The sequence below is a fragment of the Cibotium barometz genome, chromosome 31 (assembly GCF_041138505.1).
Source record: "Cibotium barometz isolate CiBa-2024 chromosome 31, ASM4113850v1, whole genome shotgun sequence".
Taxonomy (NCBI): domain Eukaryota; kingdom Viridiplantae; phylum Streptophyta; class Polypodiopsida; order Cyatheales; family Cibotiaceae; genus Cibotium; species Cibotium barometz.
This window is the reverse complement of record NC_141076.1, coordinates 30,347,753-30,367,642: the sequence shown is the minus strand read 5'-3', so window position 1 is coordinate 30,367,642 and position 19,890 is coordinate 30,347,753. Positions and strand designations below refer to the sequence as shown.

Sequence of the window (19,890 nt, the reverse complement as noted above, 5' to 3'; positions counted from 1 at the left end):
GATAGGTGTTATGCACTTGACTTCTGATGGCAAGAAAGTGGCAAACTCCCTTGACACTGAAAGTAGCAAAGACTCTGACCAATACGACTCCGAGTCTGAATCTCAAGAAGAAACTGACTCTGAGCCTGATAGGGGGTATGAATTGAATATTCACCCAAGTGTGGAAGCCACGTGCTCAAGGCCTAGGACAGTAACCTCTTGCAGTTCATCCGAGAGTGAGGGGGACACAAGTGAAGATCGATCAAGTGAGTCTGAATCTGATATAAAGAAAAATCAAAAACTAGGTAAGAAGAAGACGAGACATAAGCGACAACGCTATCGAGTTAATATACGAGCTAGAATAAACAAAGAGAGATCCACTGCAGAATGGCTTAGTTATGTAGGAGCATATGACGCTCATCCGGAAGTTAGTGGATAATTGGGGAGAATACCTCCAAAGCGTCATGTGGTGTAGTTCGCAACCTCATGACATCACCCAATTAGAAATCGAAGAGAAGCCGAAACTAAGTCGTACTGCGAGAAGGCGTCAAAACCGAGAGTTAGCTCAGCAACAAAAGGAAGTGGAATTTAAAGAAAAAAGCATGAACCGATAGACTTACACCCCGCACCCGAGCATTTCAAATCTTTTACCACGGGGGAACGTAAAGTCGTCTACACAAAAGCGCAACGAATGCCTACCAATGGGAGTAGCGGTGTCTACGATGGCCCGGCGGTAGTTAAGGAGATAGAACTAGCAGATCCAAGTGAGGAGTCTAAACCTGTTTTTATTGCTCAAGACCTCACCAAGATGGAAGAAGCTACACTTAAGATGCTTCTTAAAGAATTCAAGGACAATTTGCTTGGACATACCATGATATGAAGGGTGTTCCACCCTCTGTGGTGCAACACACAATTCCAATGATTAGCACTACTACTAAACCAGTCCAGCAACCTCCCTACCCAATGAATCCTAAGTATGCAAAGATTGTACAAGAGGAAATTGAAAAGCTTATGAAATGTGGATTCATATACCCTATTGAGCACTCAGAATGAGCACTCAAAATGGGTTTCTCCGATAGTCATTGTACCAAAGAAGAATGGGAAACTCAAAGTGTGCGTTGATCTCAAAAAGGTTAATGCAGCCACCAGAAGAGATCATTACCCCTTGCCGTATTCGGAACATGTGCTTGAAAGAGTTGCAGGGCAAGGAGGCTTATAGCTTTTTAGATGGGTACTCTGGTTATAATCAGATCACAATTGCAGTAGAGGACCAAGCTAAAACAGCTTTTATAATGGAGTTTGCAGTGTTTTCCTTTCGCGTCATGGCCTTTGGCTTAACCAATGCACCTGCAACATTCCAACGATTGATAAACACAGCCTTTAAGGAATATCTAAGGGACTTTTGTGAAGCCTTCTTAGATGATCTTTGTGTTCATTCCTCTTGGGACGACGAGCACTTGATGTGTTTACAAAAAGTATTTGAAAGGTGTAGATTATATCGCATCTCATTGAATCCTTTCAAATGCTAATTCTGGGTTAAACATGGAGTTATTCTAGGGCATATAGTGTCCAAAAATGGGATTTCCACCGATGAAAGTAAAATCAAGGTCATTCTGGAATCGCCCCCACCCACCAACTATAAGGGAGTCCAGCGCTTTATGGGCCATGTTGGTTATTATCGAAGGTTTATTTTATTCTTCGCTGAGATAGCTGGACCATTGTACAAGCTTCTCATCGAGTTTATATGGATCGAAGATTGTGACCATGCATATGAGTTATTAAAGAAGGCCCTTGCGAGTGCTCCAATCTTGCGAATGCCTAACTGGGATTTAATCTTCCATGTGCATATTGATGCATCAAACTTTGCTACTGGGTGTGTACTAACTCAACCTGGAGAACATAAACTAGACTACCCCATTAGCTTTGCCAGTCGCCTGAACGATGCTGAAATGAACTACACCACTACGGAGCGAGAAGGGTTGGCAATGATATATGCAGTAAAGAAATTTTGTTATTACCTTCTTGCCACCAAGTTTGTTTTCTATGTGGATCATCAAGCATTGTTGTAATGGAGTGAGAAGATTGTTAACTTCTTGGTTAATGGTTTTCCACCCAAAGAGCTTCGTAAAGATCTAGCTTGAAAGCTGATCAAGGAATGTGAACCCTATTGCCTAATGGTCGGGACTCTTTATAAAAGAGGAAAGGATGATGTTCTTAGGTGTTGTGCCCGAGAGGATGAGTATCTATATATTTTGCAAGAGGCACATATGGGCGTAGCCGGTGGTCACTTTTCAGGAGACTTAACTGCGAAAAGGATATTGCAATCAGGGTATCGGTGGCCCACTATGTTCCAATATGCATCACTTTTTGTGAAGGGTTGTGATGAATGCCAACGCTACAAGAAACCCCAACGGAAAGATCAGATGCCCCTACATCCAATTAAAGTAAACCAAGTGTTTGGAAGTGGGGTTTAGACTTTATAGGTCCAATTAGCCCAACGGCCCGTAACACACAATCTCGCTATATTATTGTGGCCACTGACTATGTGACCAAATGGGCTGAAGCGAAAGCGACACGTAAGGCAAATGCGAGGACAACAGCCAAGTTCCTCTTTGAAAATATAATCACACGCTTCGGTTGTCCTTTTGAACTTGTGAGCGACAATGGTATGCATTTTATAAATGAAGTGATTAAGGAGCTCACAACAAATTTCATGATATCCCATTATAAATCTACTCCTTATTATCTGCAAAGCGAATGGCCAAGCCGAGAGTACCAACAAGACCTTAATCTCTATTCTCACAAAGACAGTTGAGGCTCATTGCATGGATTGGTATCTAAAGCTTACGTCAGCTTTATGGGCCTATCGTACTGCGTACAAAGTGGCTATTAATTGCACACCATTCAAGATGGTATATGGCCAAGAAGCAGTCATGCCGTGGGAATTTGTCATTCCTAGTCTTCATGTTGCTACTCAAGAGAGCTGGGATGGTAATCCCTTAGTAGAGCGTTTGTATATCCTTGAGCGGTTAGACGAAGAAAGACAATTGACGGTGTACAATGCCCTTGTAGAGAAGGATAGAAGGAAGAAATGGTTTGATCGCCACTTGAAAAACAAGGACATCAAAGTTAGGGATAAAGTCCTGATGTATGGAGTGCGTAATGAAAAGAAGAAGCTAAAATATGCTGGTAAGGGACCGTACAGAGTATGTGGTGAAATTACCCCGCAAGGTACCATCCGAGTGGAGACTCTCGACGGAGTTGAAACCATTGGATTCCTCAATGGGAGTAAATTCAAAAGATACTATGACCCCCTAAGCCAAGAGGAATTACATGCAATCCATCAGAAGAAGGTAGCTAAAGAACAGGCTGAGCTTAAGAGTGGAGTGAGAAAATATCTGAGTACCTAGCTTATGGTTTCCACAGGATTGGCCCTTGAACAAGGATAAGATGTGTTGGCTTATTGCGGCTGACTACGCCATATCAATTAATTGCAAGAGAACTATATAACCTGGGTATGGATGATATACTCAGATGTGTGCAAGAAGATGAATTCGTCACGGTATTGGAAGAAGCACACTCAGGAATAGCCATAGGATTTTTTGCTAGAGAAGTTATAGCTCACACGATTCTTCAAGCAGGACAATGGTGGCCTACATTGTTCGGTAAAGCCATAGAATTTGTAAAGAGAGGTGAAGAATGTCAACGATTGGCCATTCTACAACAAAAAGATAGGATACCACTTATGTAATTGTGAGACAAACTTTTGAGAAATAAGGCATTGATTTTGTTGGACCCATTAGTCAAAAGAGAAAATCAGACAAGCTCAAGTAGAAGCCAAGGCTAGGGAAGCCAAAATGAAACAGAGACTCCAGGGAAGATCTCTACATCTAAATATGGCTTCGCTCACATTACTCGAAGATGATGACCTACACGCTTAAGTTTACATGTCTCTACAAAGGGTATTCAAATAAAAAGTATTGCATTGATTGATACGGGGTCAAGTCACAACAACGATTTCCTATGAAACTTAGGTAGCATTGGACAAACCACTCTCCTGGAGGCAACTAACACCTATGTTCGTAGTGTACATCTGTCCATGCAAACCATGGGGTTTTTAAATGTTAACATCTCCATCAAAAATAATCCCTTGGTTGGGAAGGTGTTTGTTATGCTTGCAGGTACAATGGAAGAGGAGATGATACTAGGAAGGTCCTGGATTTGTGCCACCAACTGTAACATCCAATGGGAGGAAAGGCAAGTGCAACTCAACCACAGCAATGAACTCCGACCATTCCATTATGGAGTTCCTTCAATAAATAAAATCAAGCAATTGAATACGACATGGAGACGCCAATAACGAGGAAATCAAGAGAATCCATGGAAAAGGCATTGACCTCTAACAAATCTCACCACGCACTCAAGTAGACCACCGCAAGGGCACTATATGTATCCAACAGAAAAAAAGTGGATTCCCAAGTCCCAGCTCAAGGCCCAAGGCTATTATGATAATGTCAACATCTCAAGGGTGGAAAGGCAGCATAATAGAGATACAAGCAAGGGCCAAGGTAACCAAACCATCGAGAAGAAGTAGCAACCTAGACAAGCCTGAGCACTATCAAGCATTCAAAAGAGGTGGGTAAGAAAAGACATACTAGCCACCCAGGGATACTATCAAGGAGCCTCGCAAGTATGGTTACCAAGGGACAACAAAAAATCCAATACAGGGTTTACCTCAAAAAGAAAAGAAGAGAGACAATGGCATAAGAAAAATGACCTAGCTATATCATGTACAGGGTTTACCTCAAAAAGAAAAGAAGAGAGACAATGGCATAAGAAAAATGACCTAGCTATATCATGTATCAAGGAATCACCAATATCATGTACAGGGTTTACCTCAAAAAGAAAAGAAGAGAGACAATGGCATAAGAAAAAAGAAGAGAAAAATCTAGTACAGGGTTTACCTCAAAAAGAAAAGAAGAGAGACAATGGCATAAGAAAAATGACCTAGCTATATCATGTATCAAGGAAAGAGAGTGCAACACCACCGATGTCACCCACCAAAGAAATCAAGTGGGGCCAAGATATGGACAATGGTAACATAGATGTGGATCCACATGCACAAGACGAACAACAGGTTCACGAAGATTCTATTGATGTTCTCCTCCATTGGATGGAAGGAAAACTAAGGCGTCTACAACAACAAATACCAACAAGATCCAATGTTTAAACTTGGATCCCCTGGAAATAAGGCAAGGGGAAGGTGACAAGGGAAGAGTACCTAGATACCAAGGAAATGACTTCAATTTTCAATAGGTACAAGGTAGAGGGTTACCCATTTCATACCGTGAAATATATTCATACATTTCACAAGTTCAGTTTTTATTCCTCTACATGCATATTTTTTGGACTTAGATTAAATAGCATAAAGGACCATCTAGGGTATCACCAATTGCCATGAATAAGGGAAAGTGATCATTTCACGACGTGAAATCCTCCACTTGGTAGCATTTCATGTCGTGAAAATCTACAAACTATTTCACGTCATGAAGAGCTAGGAGTTTTCACGCCATGAATACATAAACTTTGCTATTTCACAGTGAAGCACCATTTCACGCCGTGAAATCCTAAACTCTGCTATTTCACGAGATGAAGTACCATTTCATGCCATGAAATGCTAACTCTGCTATTTCACATCCACACTACACTTCTTTTGCTGCTCACTATACTAACCCTCTTTCCATCATGCATACATCCCTTAGAGAATTACTTACATATTCTATCCAAAATTCACATCTTCACACAAACCTACAATTTCACACCATGAACCAGGTTGCATTTCACGTCACGAAATGCCCTGATAGGCATGTGAAACTCCTGGCCGAATGTGAAATACTAACATTTTGGTTCCTAGTTTCAAGTTTTTACCTCTCCACAACATTACACACATGTACTAAGCGATCTTGAACTCCTACCAACCAACAAAGGGGGCTGACGCTCTCATGATTTTGTTTGAGATGGCTTCCAGATCCACCAAAGGAGACTCTGACCCTGAGTATGAACCCTGAGTATGAAGCAAGCGCCACCAGATCTCCTACAGAAAAGAAGAAAAGGAAGACAAAACAAGATCCTGGTTGGAGTCACTGGAAGGAAAAAAGAGAGGGCATCGAGGCATAAAACTTACTACAAACCGGTGTGGTCATTTGAAGATTGGCTATGGTGTGAATCAAGTGAGTATGATTCTAACTTCTCTACATCCAATGATAGTATTACTGACAGTGAGCTCTCTACATCCAAGGACAATATCGTTGAAACAAGCTCCAATGAAGGCCGTTCATGCGAAGCCCCAGGACCACCTCTCGACTTGGAGATCAACTCAAGTATTTTTTTTCCGCTTGATCCACATTGGTATGTTTCTCAACGATTTTACTCCTTCAACAAAGCAAGTTACAACTTAATGAAGGGAGCTCTTGAAAATAACGATTCCACGACATTAGAGGAGATAAAGGCATGTGATAGCACATGTTCTTTGGATCTCAAGCGATGGAGAAAACTACGGGACAATTTGCGGCTACAAAAGAATGAAGATGGGTGCTCTAACCTATGCTTGGTCTCTTCACCACATTTAAAAATATCCCATATAAATGAGTGGGCCACAATTGTTAGAGAATGTCACATGGCAGAAGATGGAGTATCCCACCGTGATATTCATGACACTTTGTGCATGCTCAAGAGCGCCTAGTGAATGGATATAAGAAGGCAAGGCATCCCAATACAGTTTGCAAAAGATCTTCTACATAGCTGTAGTTGTTCGCATAGTGAAGATTCCAAAAGAGCGCTTAGAACAAATGGTATTAACAGGTTGAACACAAATCTAGCAAAGCAGGAATACGTGAACATCGTAGTTTCTAATTTGGGTCATTGAGCACAAAGTACGGCTAGTGTTTGTTCGCTCCAAAAATAGTTCATGTGGAAAGAAAGGTAATTGACTATGCATGTCATAGAGGCAGGGAACCTCGAAGGCAAGGAAGCAAGAGAAGGCTAAGAAAATCAAAAAGGTGTGGATGTCCTTTTCGTGTTGCAGTACGTATTAACCAATGTCTCTGATATTGCTTCCATCACTTTGTATCCCTATCATCAAGGACATGTGCCAGGCTCACGAGAAGACGTGTATCATCTACCTGTGCATCAAAATGTCCTCCAATGTTGTACTACAGAGGACTTGTTTGATGTGGGAATTCCGCGTCATCTGAGGAGGCATCCATCAGATACAAGAGCATGTCACAAGCACGAGGCTTGGCCATGGGGTGAAACGCATACAAAGGGCATCTTCAATAAGTGAGGAGGAGCAAATAGGAACTTGTCAACCCTCCAGGCCAAAAAGACTCACCATAGTGTTGAGAAGAAAGCATCAACATGGTTGGCAACGAGTGAGATTCCCAGAAAAACCATGGATTTGGTGTCCCCATTGTTGCTCAAAGACTTTTATGCTGGACCCTAAAGTGACCATAACTTGTTGCACATGCCATGCAATATTACCCTTGACATCAAGGCAGGCCCCAAGTGGTGGCGATTGTATTCTTGTTGGAAAAGTGGTAAGAATATGTGGGATCTCCTCTAGCGTTACTGCTAAAATTGTGTCATGTGATCCCAGCGGTGATGTAGATCAAGAGAGATGCTTTTCCTTGGCTCAAGATAATGGAGACATGCTGCGCAACGTGTTGGCCTCTGAGTGGATGCTTGTTCTCTTGTAATCAAGCTTTACACAACTCCATCCTCAATGAATTAAGAGTCTTGCTTTCTTTATCGTGTCTTTATGATCGTGGTTCACTTCAAATGAGGTTTTCATTTCTGTTTATTATTTTTCTAAAGTTGTATGTTGTCGGGTCACATTGCCATGAATTGATGGGGTTCAAGCAATGTTAATCACTCTTGGTTCACAAATGGTTCACACAAGGTTCACACAGGGTTCACACAGGGTTCACACAAGGTTCACACAGGGTTCACAACTCTGTAAATATTTTCCCAAAGGTTCATGCTCGGTTCATGCTCTCGGGTCACATTGCCTTGAATTGATGGGGTTCACACATGGTTCACAAAAGGTTCACAATGGGTTCACACATGGTTCACAACCCTGTGAATATTGTCCCACAGGTGCATGCTCTCGGGTCACATTGCCATGAATTTATTGGGTTCACACATGGTTTACACATGGTTCACAAATGGTTCCCAGTTGGATCACATTTGGATCACACATGGTTCACACAGGGTTCGCTACCCTGCTAATACTTTTCTAAAATTGTATGCTCTCGGGTCACATTGCCATAAATTGATGGGGTTCACTCTTGGCTCACACATGGTTCACACTTGGTTCACTCGGGTTTACAACCCAGTGAATATTTTCCCCAAGGTACATGTTCTCAGGTCTCATTGCCACGATGAGTTCATTGGGTTTACACATGGTTCACACAAGGTTCACATTAGGTTCACATTCACGTTAGGATCACACAAGGATTACAAGCATGAGTATCTTATTCACATACCCTTTAAGGATTATGTTCATCTACTTAGGAGCCCTTTTTGAGAACAAAGGGGTACAGACCATTGTCTGTCTATTACCCACAACCACTCACATTAAAAATTAGCATAAGGGTCTTCTCATTCACAACAAAATGGAGTTTTCCATCAAGGAAGATTTACAATCCATAAAGACAATGTGTTTGCTAAAAAATTATCCACGACCACTCACAATTAAAATTAGCATAAGGGACTTCTCATTCACATCACAATAGAGTTAAATATCAAGAAAGAACCACAATCTTTAAAGAAATTGTGTTTACCAAGAAATTATCCACAACTCACATTAGAAAGAAGCATGAGGGACTTCACATTCACAACATAGTAGAGTTATTCATGAAAAACAAGAGGATAAGAAACAATGCAAATTATCATTGCCAAAATATTTGTCATAAGACAACCAAGTTTGTCAATAAGTGTCACGTAGGCTGTAATGCATGTGACCGACGGCAGACCGGATGGCCATGTCCGGGGTTCAGTGGGAGAGGACGCCCATGCGGAGTCATGGGCGACCAGGCTAGTGTGGATGGCAGGCCACACACTATATAGCCTGGTGGGGGATGAGGGGCAATCCTCATTCTTCCTCTATGGCTGGGTGGTGAGCCAGAGGCCGTCCCCTCTTGTGGTAATGCCCGTAGCGGCGTTACGGGAATGTAACACTGGTATCAGAGCGTGGTTCGATGGGATCGTCAAAATCCGCGCGTGACCGGGGGACCGGAGCCCACTCGATGGTTTTCGACCATTCGTCTCCTTATCCTTATCTCGAATGGAGGGTGTGGAGGGAGGCGGCCATGGAAGAATGGAGGGGAAGAACTCTCTCTCTCTCTCTCTCTCTCTCTCTCTCTCTCTCCCCCCGTCACACACAGCAAGTAATGGAGGTAAGCGAAATTCGTTTTGTTTTGTCTCTCTGCGTTGAAATTGTAATTCTTTTGGTAGGAGAGAATCGCCTATCTGTATGCTGTGTGTGGGAGTGGGGGGGGCGAGGGGCGAGAGCCCACTACTGTGCATGGGGAAGCGACACCAGCCCCACGACTGCTACAGCAGCCCTACTGTCCGCGAAGGACCTGTGTGTAGAGGTGGGGGGGGCGCAGACCACACCGTGTGTGGGGGTGGGGGGCGAAACCAGCCCCATTGTCAGCGAAGAGCAGCCCACCAGTGACCACGTCGAGTGGGTGGGGGCGTAGAACCCAGGAGTGCGGCTGGTGGGGGCGTAGAACCCACGGAGCCTGCTGTGTGTGAAGCAAAAACACCTAGGCAAAGAGCGACCGGTGAAAAACGAATGCTGCTGAAGGCGGCGAAGACCACGTTTGAAGGGGGGCGGACACCAGCCCCACGGCTGCGTTGAAGAACCCCATGACTTGCGTTGAGTGGGGGGGGTGAAGAGCAGCCCCAGCCTCGTTGCTGCGTGCGCCATTTGTGTGGGCGAAAAGCCTCAGCGGCGGCCAGGGGCCAGAGCCACGGCCAGCCTTGGGCGGCCAGCCCCGGTGGCCGGCCAGGCCAGCCAGGCGGCGGCCAGCAGGCGGCAGCGTCGGCGCCGGCCAGCCCAGGGGCGGCTGTGCAGCCAGGCCAGGCCAGGCCAGCGGCCAACTAGGCGGCCAGCTCAGGCGGCCAGCCGGCCAGGTAAGCGGGCGGCCAGCCTTAGGCGCCCAGCGGGCGGCCAGCCAGGCAGCCGACCAGCCCAGCAAACGCCACGCATATTTAAAAAAAAAAAGGTTTAAAAAAACCATTTATTTTTTTTAAATATTTTTTAATTATTCATTTTTATGAATAATGAAAATAACGGGCGGCCAGCCCTTGATACCACATATGGGCATGCCCAGCGCACAGCTGGCATCGGGAGGCCAGCCACAATCATGTGGACACTCCCCACCCACGGGCGGGCGGCCACGCCCGAAGCGGCGAGGGCCGGGCCGGCTCGTTATTTTATTTTATTTTATTTATTATTTTTTTATATTAAAAAAAACAAAACAACGGTACACTCCACGAAACAAACCCAACACGGCCGTCGTGCCGTGTGGCCGTAGTGCCCGTTTTCCACGAAAGAGACCCACTGCACATGGCCGTAGCGTCGCGTGCTAAGAGAGAGACAAATCCCACGGCCATAGTGCCGAGTCCTTTGAGAGAGCCGTTCTATGGCCGTTGTGCCTAGTGAACACGTCTATGGCCGTAGCGCCTCGAGAGTAGCACATGTAGAGATCACACATTTGGTTCAGAGAGACTAAATTTAAGCTGAGCATAGACTTAGTATTCACCATCAGTCACGTAGTTTGACTATAGTGTAAATCTAAAACTGTGGTGTGTTTTACTTGGGCTAAGAGGACCGGTAATGGCGTCAATTGTGCCCAAATTAGACGAAGTGCTTATCACGAGATATCAAGGTAAGCCTAATTGAGACATAGTGCTCATAACCCTTCACAATCTTTTAACAGATGCTAGAAGATTGTGATAAACTTTGGCAAATGAGAACCATGTACAAGCGTAGTCTTGATGTGGTTATGCCTCGTGTCCAAACAAGTTGCTTACTATTTGTAGCAACAAAAGGCCTTGGCCCGTAGAGGCAAGCTGGCCCTTGTTGGTAGTAACAAAATAGTGTCACTACTTGGGCCTAGAGATTAGTGACTAGTTTGATTTAGTCACGTGATTGCCTGGTAAAAGTAATCCCTAAGGTGTGTATTACTCAATTTGGTTTATCTAGGAGTACTAATCTGAAGGATTAGCATACGCCTAGATAATAATACAAATTTAGGATTGATTTGTAGAAATCAAAGGTAAATCTGAAGGGGTATAGTCTTGAGATGTAATGCTCAATACCCTTATAAAAGTTGATCGAAGAGAACTATTCTTAAACTCACTAGTATGGTTTTCTCTTCTTTTTATTGCCATGCGTTGACATCCCACTGCTCGAGAGTTTGTGGTGATCTTTCGAGGGGGGAAAGAGCCTTTTTATATGTCACATCAATTGGTTTGGTGGTAATTTAATGGTATGGGACATCAAATTCTCACGGAATCGAGTCTTGGTGGAATGGGACGCCAAGGCTTGTGCATGTAACTTGACTCTTTGGCAGGTCTGTATGTACACTTGTCTGTAGTGATAAAGTGTGCAAGATAAAATTTGAACTTTGAAAATTACCAAATATAGCCATAAGTTGGGATGAAACCCAGTTACAGAGTTCGGAGAAGCTCTAGGTAGCAAGACCATCATGGTGTACTAGTGCTAACAGAGTGATTTAGTTCCGGAGTGATCTAAATCTAGAGGTTAGCAGTAAGACTAGTTTGGTTGGACAGTTTCATGCATGGGGGACGCCCTATAGCATTTTGCAAGCGTAGTCTTGCCTATGTTCAACATAAGTGTGCGATTGTGAGCACATTTTAGTTGCTACCATATGAATTTGGGAAATATATTACTTTCCTACATAAGCAATTGTAATATTGCATGACAGGCTATTTTGCTTACAAAGTTCATGTGCGTGTAAACCCTATAAGTCGTAAGACCCCTTGGGAATGAGTGGAGCATTCCATGGATTTAATAAGGTTTTACATGGCAATAGTGAGTAGTATCTCACTCCAGATGAGCCTGGTTGTTATTGTATCGGATCCGACATATGTAGTGTACATAAACTCGGGCTGAGTTAGGATAGGAAACTAAGCCGGAGAGCTTAGTGGTAAATCCTACTGTATCTAGTGAGTTTTGACTTAACCGGAGTGTTAAGAAGTAAACTCAAAGTCTGGGGCTGAACCGGAGTGTTCGGAGGCAGACATATCTTTTGTTAAATCGGAGAATTTAGCAAAAGATGAGCTTGGGGTAAACCATGGTACCCAGGAAAAAAGCTCTTCACACTAAAATAGTGCACAATAATTTTAGGGTAATAAAAATCCATCACAGGAATGTTTTACAACTTTCCATAGATGATAGATGAAGACCATGTACTTTACGGAGTTAAAGTACATAGGTGGTGACTTCGGTGCCACATTTTTTGTAGGAAGTCACCAGTGGTGTGGTTAGGTCAGCCGAGACTCCACAAGACCTATGCACTAGTTTTTAAGTTGACCTCTATGATAAGGACGTCCAAAAATTCGTGTTGTAATACCAAAAATTGTACTGCAATGTGCAATGGAGGGGTCAATTTGTGTAGTCACTTCTTAGCAGCAAGTGACTTAAGCATCTTGTTATAGATGGTTGTATATGGTACTCCCACTCGGGGGAGGTACGCCATTGGGTACGGAGTTACTCACAAACTAGTATGGAGCTACTAGTGTGATGATAGTGGGTACGTAGTTACTCACTACTAATACATAGCTGCTAATAAAATTAAGATCCTCGAGTGAAAGATACTCTAGATCAACATTTTAAATTACCGAACCACAATCCATGAGTATCGAGGTACTCATAAATATGTTGACGTTGCTCAAATCGAGGGACCGATTTGTTCGATGGTATGGAATAAGCAAGGAGAGTGGAGTTGTCAAGGTCATCCGTAGTTTGATGATCCCCTCTACCTATCAGATAACATTCAATTTTGCAAGCCCTGGCATTTAATCCGTAGTGATTATGAGTTTGGTGTGACATATGGTTATGAAGTTCTTACAAGAGTACTCGTTTATTTGCTTGTCATTGGTTATAGCTTGGTAGAGATTGCCACCTGTAATGGGTAGGTAGCTTTGCCGCTATAATGAGGAGGCAGCAAATAATGTTCTCATAGTTATACTTCATACCAACACCAAACAGGGATAGGATGACATTCCTAAGTTCATCATCACGAAGTACTATGATGTTTGCATTTATATTGAATGTATGATGTAATGAGACATTGGGCTTGTGTAATTACCATCAATTATCTAGCAACCTATGGCTTCGCAGCAAGCTCAGTCATTATCTGTGGATTGATAATGTGGTTATTAGTAGTTTGGAATTTTTCTTGATAGATGGTACAACCCACCCAAATGATTCATAAGTGTGTAACCGCTTATGAAGGGTAAAAATATGCAACAGTGAAGCACTTTGTTACAAGTGTGAAACCACTGATCTGTTGCAAAGCAGTTTATCAATAGTACCACCATATGTGCGTAGACACTATACCACATCTTCGTTGCAAGATGTTTTAAAGTTTCTTGGAAGGACTCAAGAATATAACATATGATACTAAACACGGTCTAGATTTGTTCTTGGACCTATGACACTAGCGCGTAGTCCGCTTGAGAGTAGAGTTTTTGAGGACAAAAACCTTTCTTGAGGGAAAGGAAAGATATCCTCAAATATCACATAAACTCGAATAGTTGTGTGAGTCCAGATAATACTTGAAGGGATGTGTCTGGTAATAGCAACAAAGAGTTGTAAGTGATTGGATGTAATTCCAGACACCCGTAGTGGTGCAAGAATCTTTATCAAACATCTCCACATACTATATGGTCTACCCGCATATATAGTATGGCATAAGAGATAGGAAGTTTGATTGTTATATTTGAAGGGAAATCTTTGAAACTTACATTTACTCTGAGTTAGAGTGGAGTTTAACCATCCGTAGATTCATGGTAGTTAGAAACTCAACAAGATTCTAGAGCATATGCTTGTGCAAAGAGGTTACTCTAAGAGAGAAAGTATCTCTCAGCTTTGGAACTGATCCTTGTGATGCATGATTAGATTGGCTCTAGTTTATTTCTCCTATGGCCGTAGAGCTTTCCAAGGAGAAGTTTTAACAAGTTGGTGATGCAACATGGTAGCGTAGTCTACAAATATCTAGTAGCATAGTCTAAGAACTTGCGCTACTAGAGTGCTCTCCAGTACATTAGCTTCTGTGCTAATGACATGATGCAAAATCAAGGCATGAAATTTGCCTTAAGGTTTTGGTTGAAATACCAAATCATGGCTTGTGTGAGCATGATCCTGTCTTTACAGAGGTCTGGCGCGCTGTACGCGTACGCACTTTGTCACAACCGCGCCCACCTTCCTCGCCGGCACGTAATGCTAGTCCGGAGAGACTGACCGTAGGTGCGGCGGGTAGCAAGGCGAGAGTTAGTCCGGAGAGGCTAGCCGAGTCTTCGGGGTATAGTTTTGATAGTCCAAGTGCGGGTCATCCTGGGATTCAGAAGACCTATGCACTAGTAAAAAGACGGTTTCATTGGCCTAGTTTGTTTAAGAACGTCCAGACTTATGTGCTGAAATGCACTAAGTGACAGGTCAATAAACATGAACGTCTTAAGGTTGGAGGACTACTCCATCCGCTGGAGATTCCTCAAGGGAAATGGGAAAGCATTTCCATGGATTTCATTACCGGTTTACCCAAGATGAGTCGAGGGAATGACTCGGTGTGGGTGGTAGTGGACAGGTTAACTAAAATGGCAAAGTTTATTGCCACAAAATTTTTTTTTATAAAAACGCCAGAGTTGGCAAAACTCTTTATTGAACATCTCTACAAGCTATATGGCCTGCCCGCTGCCGCAGATATAGTGTCGGATAGAGATAGAAGTTCAACAGTCATTTTTGGAGGAAAATCTTCAAAAAGTTGGATACTACTCTGAGTATGAGTATGGTAGATTTGGAGTCTGATGGTCAAACTGAAAAAGTTAACCAAATACTCAAGGATATGTTGCGTTCTTATGTAAGTAAGAAGCAATCAAATTGGGAAGAATATTTGCCCATATTGGAGTTTGCTTATAACAACTCCAAGCATTCAGCGAGCGACGACTGGATTTACATCATTCATGTTAATGTATGGATTCCAGCCGAGATCTCCGATGGCTGTAGGCCTAGAAAAGGAGAAGATTCAATCTGTCAAGGATTTCCTTGAAGATATGAATGATATGCTCGGAGCCGCACGAGAGAGCATTTGTAGCGCTCAGGATCGCGCTAAAACTTATGCGGATAAAGGACGAATAAAGGTGACCTTTGCAGAAGGTGACTTTGTATTCCTCAAGGTTCCTGCACAGTCAGAAACCATGAAAACGGGAAAGTGTAATAAACTTTCTCCGAGATATTGTGGTCCTTTTAAAATCCTTAAGAAGATTGGGGACGTAGCATATAAACTTGAGTTACCGGAGAGTTCTCAAGTTCATCCTGTCTTCCATGTTAGTAAACTGAAGAAATCAGTTCACGGGTTAGAGAACGTAGTTTCTCTAGATATTTTGATGGAATTGATCACTCCACCAAAGATACCACATGAACCGGAAAGGATTCTTGGGTATCGAGACAGACAAACCCGACATAAAGTGTACCGATAGGGATGAGGAGGTGGCAACCTGGGAACGCCGTAGTGCAATTTCCAAAAGGTTTTCCCAGTTTGTTTTCGAGGACGAAAACTCTTCTTAAGGGGGGGTAATGTCACGTAGGCTGTAATGCCTGTGTGACCGACGGCGGACCGGATGGCCATGTCCGGGGTTCAGTGGGAGAGGACGCCCATGCGGAGTCATGGGCGGCCAGGCTAGTGTGGTGGACGGGGCAGGCCACACACTATATAGCCTGGGGGATGAGGGGCAATCCTCATTCTTCCTCTATGGCTGGGTGGTGAGCCAGAGGCCGTCCCCTCTTGTGGTAATGCCCGTAGCGGCGTTACGGGAATGTAACAATAAGTTTGCCATGATACAAACTAACTTTGCAATAATGCAAAGAATCATTCCCAAAATCGTTGCCACAATACAAAACGAGTATCATGTGAAGCCAAAACTATGCCGACACAAAGAAGGTGAACTCATTGTATCTCCAAGATCTTTTTCTTTGCCCATGCGGCCAAATCTAGCTTCAACTACTCCACGGCCTCATGTTTGAACCAGGTCCTAGTCAACTGCACACATAAGAGAAAATAAAATCGAATGAGTACAACTCCTTAATTGTGAAACTTAGAGATAAGACTCAAGAGAAGCATCTTACATAGCTCTTCGATCGTTTGCCGTATGCCCCCTCAATCATCCGTTTCATGTAGGCCATGACATAGAATCCACAATCTATAGCATTAGGCTGTTGCGGCACCTGCCAAAGAATCAAAGAATGAGTGAACCAATACAAATTTTCATGGTTAGTGATCACAAGGGTGCCAGGATTATTACATGTGGTTTCTCCAAGGTATCCAAGGACTTCCTTGGCCTCTCCATAAACTCCCTCAATGAGTTGTTAGAGCAATGTGAAGCCATGATTTGCAAAGCCCTAAAAGCATAGTTGGTGTAGATGGTAAAAAAAAGGTCTTTCTTGTTCTAAGATAACAAAACAAGTAGCCAATATGTACCTGTAAACAATTGACAAATGAATTGGAGACACTACCCTTGAGAGTGGATCAAGATATAGTAATCCAGGAGTCTCCCATGGACAACACACTAGTCTTTTATGGATATTGTTGTACAACACAAAAAGTTGCCAATGATGTATGTAGAATGAGAAGCAACAAGAACACATTAATCCATTAAGCATCCTATTAATAGTTTGAACATCAAAGGTACTAAGTTAGTAGACCTACCCATCCACAATTGGAAAGAAGATAAACAAGTACTTTGCCACATCTGCCTCTCCAAAGTAACTATCAAGCTTTTTTGCCTCTTGATTTCGACATGCCTTCATAAAGGCATACCAAAGGCTGTCACAAAACCATGCTTTTTTGAAGACATGGCTTGGCATTGTGTTCTCGAACCACCTATAAATTAAGCGGTTCATTGACCCGTACAATATACATATGCATATGGAAAAGATCAAGCCTTTTTTTTAAAATAGACTTACATATGACACAAATTCATTGTCCGTGTCGATGCTTTTTGAGTCACAATTGACTCCAAAAGGCTACCATCAACCTCAACAACTTGATTCGATGCATGAGACACAAACTGAATAGCAAGACCACTCTCAAACCTACATAGTGTAAAAGATGTATGATCATACATGCAAGTACAAAATGATTCACACATGAAAGATAAAAGACTTCTATTAAATAGCCTTACCTCTTAATGAAATCATCACATTTCAAAGGTTGACTTAAGTTAGCATCTATAGTTGTGCTTCCATTCGCAATGACCACGGTAATGGGAGCACTTGTGCTAGATAGAGGGGAGTCACTAATAATAGTAGGAGACCCAAGCCTTGTGGATATGCCAACCTATGCAAAATTAGAGAAACATTTGATACATATCCATTCTACACTTTATGAAAGCAACGTTTACATAAAGGAATTTATTTTTAACACACCTTCGCTTTTTTGGCCATTTGCGCACGAGTTGCAAGGGGAGTTTCCATTGGCTCACCAATTTGCAATGAGCACAAGATTCGGCTTCCCTCGAAGAACATACGAGCGCTATCCTCTTTTCATAGGAGCTAAAAGTGGCCCTTGATCGTCAAAGCTCGCCAACTTCTCCTACAAAAGAGAATGAGCAATATAAATTAAATGACAATAAAAGAACCTCTACCACGTTGTAAAAAAGAATGAGAAAAAAGCATCAAGCCTCTGTCAGGAAAGTATTGACGGAGTGACTACTTCGTCACGTACTTCATGTGATCCATCATTTAAAGGATTGGCGACGGGTGTGGATGTCGTTGCATTATCCTTCGCTATTAAGCGCCTCTAAATTAAAAAAACACTACTCAAAATGATGCAAACACACATGAATATAATGCACTACCAACCAAAGCAATTATTCTATACTCACATGTTTCTCATAGCCTTCAGCAATCCGCTTGTTGATGCGACTCAAGCGAACATCCTTTCCCGCGAGGTATTTTTGCATTGCACTCTCGACCTTCTCTCTAATGTAAGTATCCTTGCTTTCAAAGCACGATCTTTCATCATCACCCATTGCGTCCCAATCCTCTTCAGCCCTCTTTTTAAGTCGAGCTTGTTGAGTCCTCGTGTTTTTGTTGAGCTTGTGGTCCAGATTTTCAAAGCGCGCACGACATTGCTTTGTGTACAAAGCTCTTGAGTGCGATGACCTAGAGGACAACCACCCTTTCGCATAGGAATATCTACATTGATATGATGCTTTTTGTGCAAATGGTCCATCATATCACCTCGCCTGAGGTATCGTACATTCAACCTGCGACACTCCTCTGTAGCAATGCACAAACGAGCGGTACGATCGTCGTTAAGCAAAACATCTTCAAACAATTGTGTTTAAAAACACTTTTTCATTTCAATGATTTGGTTCTATTTTCACCTTAATCGAATTGATATATATCAAGGTTTTGAAGGGAAATTCCATCAATGCAATGGGAGTTTGTATGGAGACAATTGTAGATTATGATATTATAAGTACTTTTGCATGTTTATTACAAACAAAAACATGGTAATGGAAAATGTTTATTTTACAATCATATTATAGTGATGTATGGTAATATGCATATGTCAGTAAGAGGCTAGACATGATGTGACCTATTACCTCAGTTGCTTTACAACCTTATAAGAAGACATGGATATCCTATATCAAGGCTTGACTAAAGGAATTGAAGGATTAAAATCGCCATGCCAAATAGGACTTTAAATCAATAAAGGTACCTTAATCAACACACAAGGATTCAAATCACTAGTAAGGGTACCTTAATCAACACAAAATTAATTCAAATCACCATGTAAAATAAGACTTAAAATATGATCACATGCCTCTCTCAAGTGCTGCTAAGCATTGAGGATCTTGATTTCGATGAGTGAAAATGAATAAAAAGAGGAAAGTGAAAAAGCTCGCAGAGCACTTACCGATCAAGAAAATGATGGAGGTGACCGTCGCAGCTTCTCTGCACTGTCGCAACTGGTTCGCAGTAGCGCAAGAGGCAGTTGAGATTGCAAGGAGCAGCTGGTTCGCAGTAGCGCAAGAGGCAGCCGGTTCGCAAGGAGATTGCAAGGAGGAGCTGGTTCACAAAAAGATTGCAAGGAGCAGCTAGTTCGCAGTAGCGCTCAGCAGGTTTGTGAACCGGATTGGAATTTTGAATGATTTTTGAAAAAAAAATCAGGAGCGTCGATCACGCGCGCGCCATTAATTCGTTTTTAATCCACTGACCCTTCATTAATTAGTTTTTAATCCACAATGGCCCCTCCTCTTAATGAGCAAGAATCTAACGCCTCCTTTTTATATCCGTTGAGAATCTTTAGATTCTAACTCCCAATCTAACGGTCGGAGAAACCATGGCCCTTGATCCCTCTTGGAGGTGTGGTGTCAAATAGTCCCGAGGGGCCTCATGGTGGACATCCAAGAAGCTAGAAAACAGCTTCATGTCTGCCCACTCTTGGTGAACTCGGTTCGTGTGGAATCAACTACCAGCCGTGCCCACACTGACGCACACGTGTCTCCAGTTTAAACCTTAATTAAAAGATTTCTTTTATATTTTAAAAAAAAAAACTCTATGTGAATGTTCCCTGCTGCAAGGGATGGGAT

At 42.6% G+C, this 19,890-nt stretch overlaps 1 protein-coding gene and 2 long non-coding RNA genes across 3 annotated transcripts; all 3 read right to left on the bottom strand.

Moving 5' to 3' along the window:
* Positions 1-16,266: 16,266 nt before the first annotated feature.
* On the bottom strand, positions 16,267-16,772 carry LOC147620728 (uncharacterized). The gene is made up of 3 exons (XR_015270057.1): positions 16,594-16,772; positions 16,418-16,516; positions 16,267-16,331 (listed from the first exon to the last, which is right to left on the bottom strand). It is a non-coding gene; the product is annotated as an uncharacterized LOC147620728 (long non-coding RNA).
* A 221-nt stretch (positions 16,773-16,993) lies between these two features.
* On the bottom strand, positions 16,994-17,827 carry LOC147620727 (uncharacterized). Its single transcript, XM_086825344.1, has 4 exons — positions 17,717-17,827; positions 17,473-17,627; positions 17,255-17,383; positions 16,994-17,171 (listed from the first exon to the last, which is right to left on the bottom strand). Exons 1-4 carry the CDS (start codon positions 17,813-17,815, stop codon positions 16,994-16,996), a joined length of 561 nt encoding a protein of 186 aa, XP_086681470.1. The 5' UTR covers positions 17,816-17,827.
* Positions 17,828-17,975: 148 nt separating this feature from the next.
* Positions 17,976-18,420, bottom strand: LOC147620726 (uncharacterized). Its single transcript, XR_015270040.1, has 2 exons — positions 18,175-18,420; positions 17,976-18,089 (listed from the first exon to the last, which is right to left on the bottom strand). It is a non-coding gene; the product is annotated as an uncharacterized LOC147620726 (long non-coding RNA).
* Positions 18,421-19,890: the final 1,470 nt, after the last annotated feature.

What these genes read in the sequence shown, in the direction of transcription:
- LOC147620727 (XM_086825344.1), bottom strand. Translation starts at nt 17,815, where the DNA reads ATGTTCTTCGAGGGAAGCCGAATCTTGTGCTCATTGCAAATTGGTGAG. An exon ending in AAATGGCCAAAAAAGCGAAG is followed by an intron (nt 17,628 to 17,716) that starts GTGTGTTAAAAA and finishes AATTTTGCATAG; the next exon opens with GTTGGCATATCCACAAGGCT. An exon ending in TGTGATGATTTCATTAAGAG is followed by an intron (nt 17,384 to 17,472) that starts GTAAGGCTATTT and finishes TACACTATGTAG; the next exon opens with GTTTGAGAGTGGTCTTGCTA.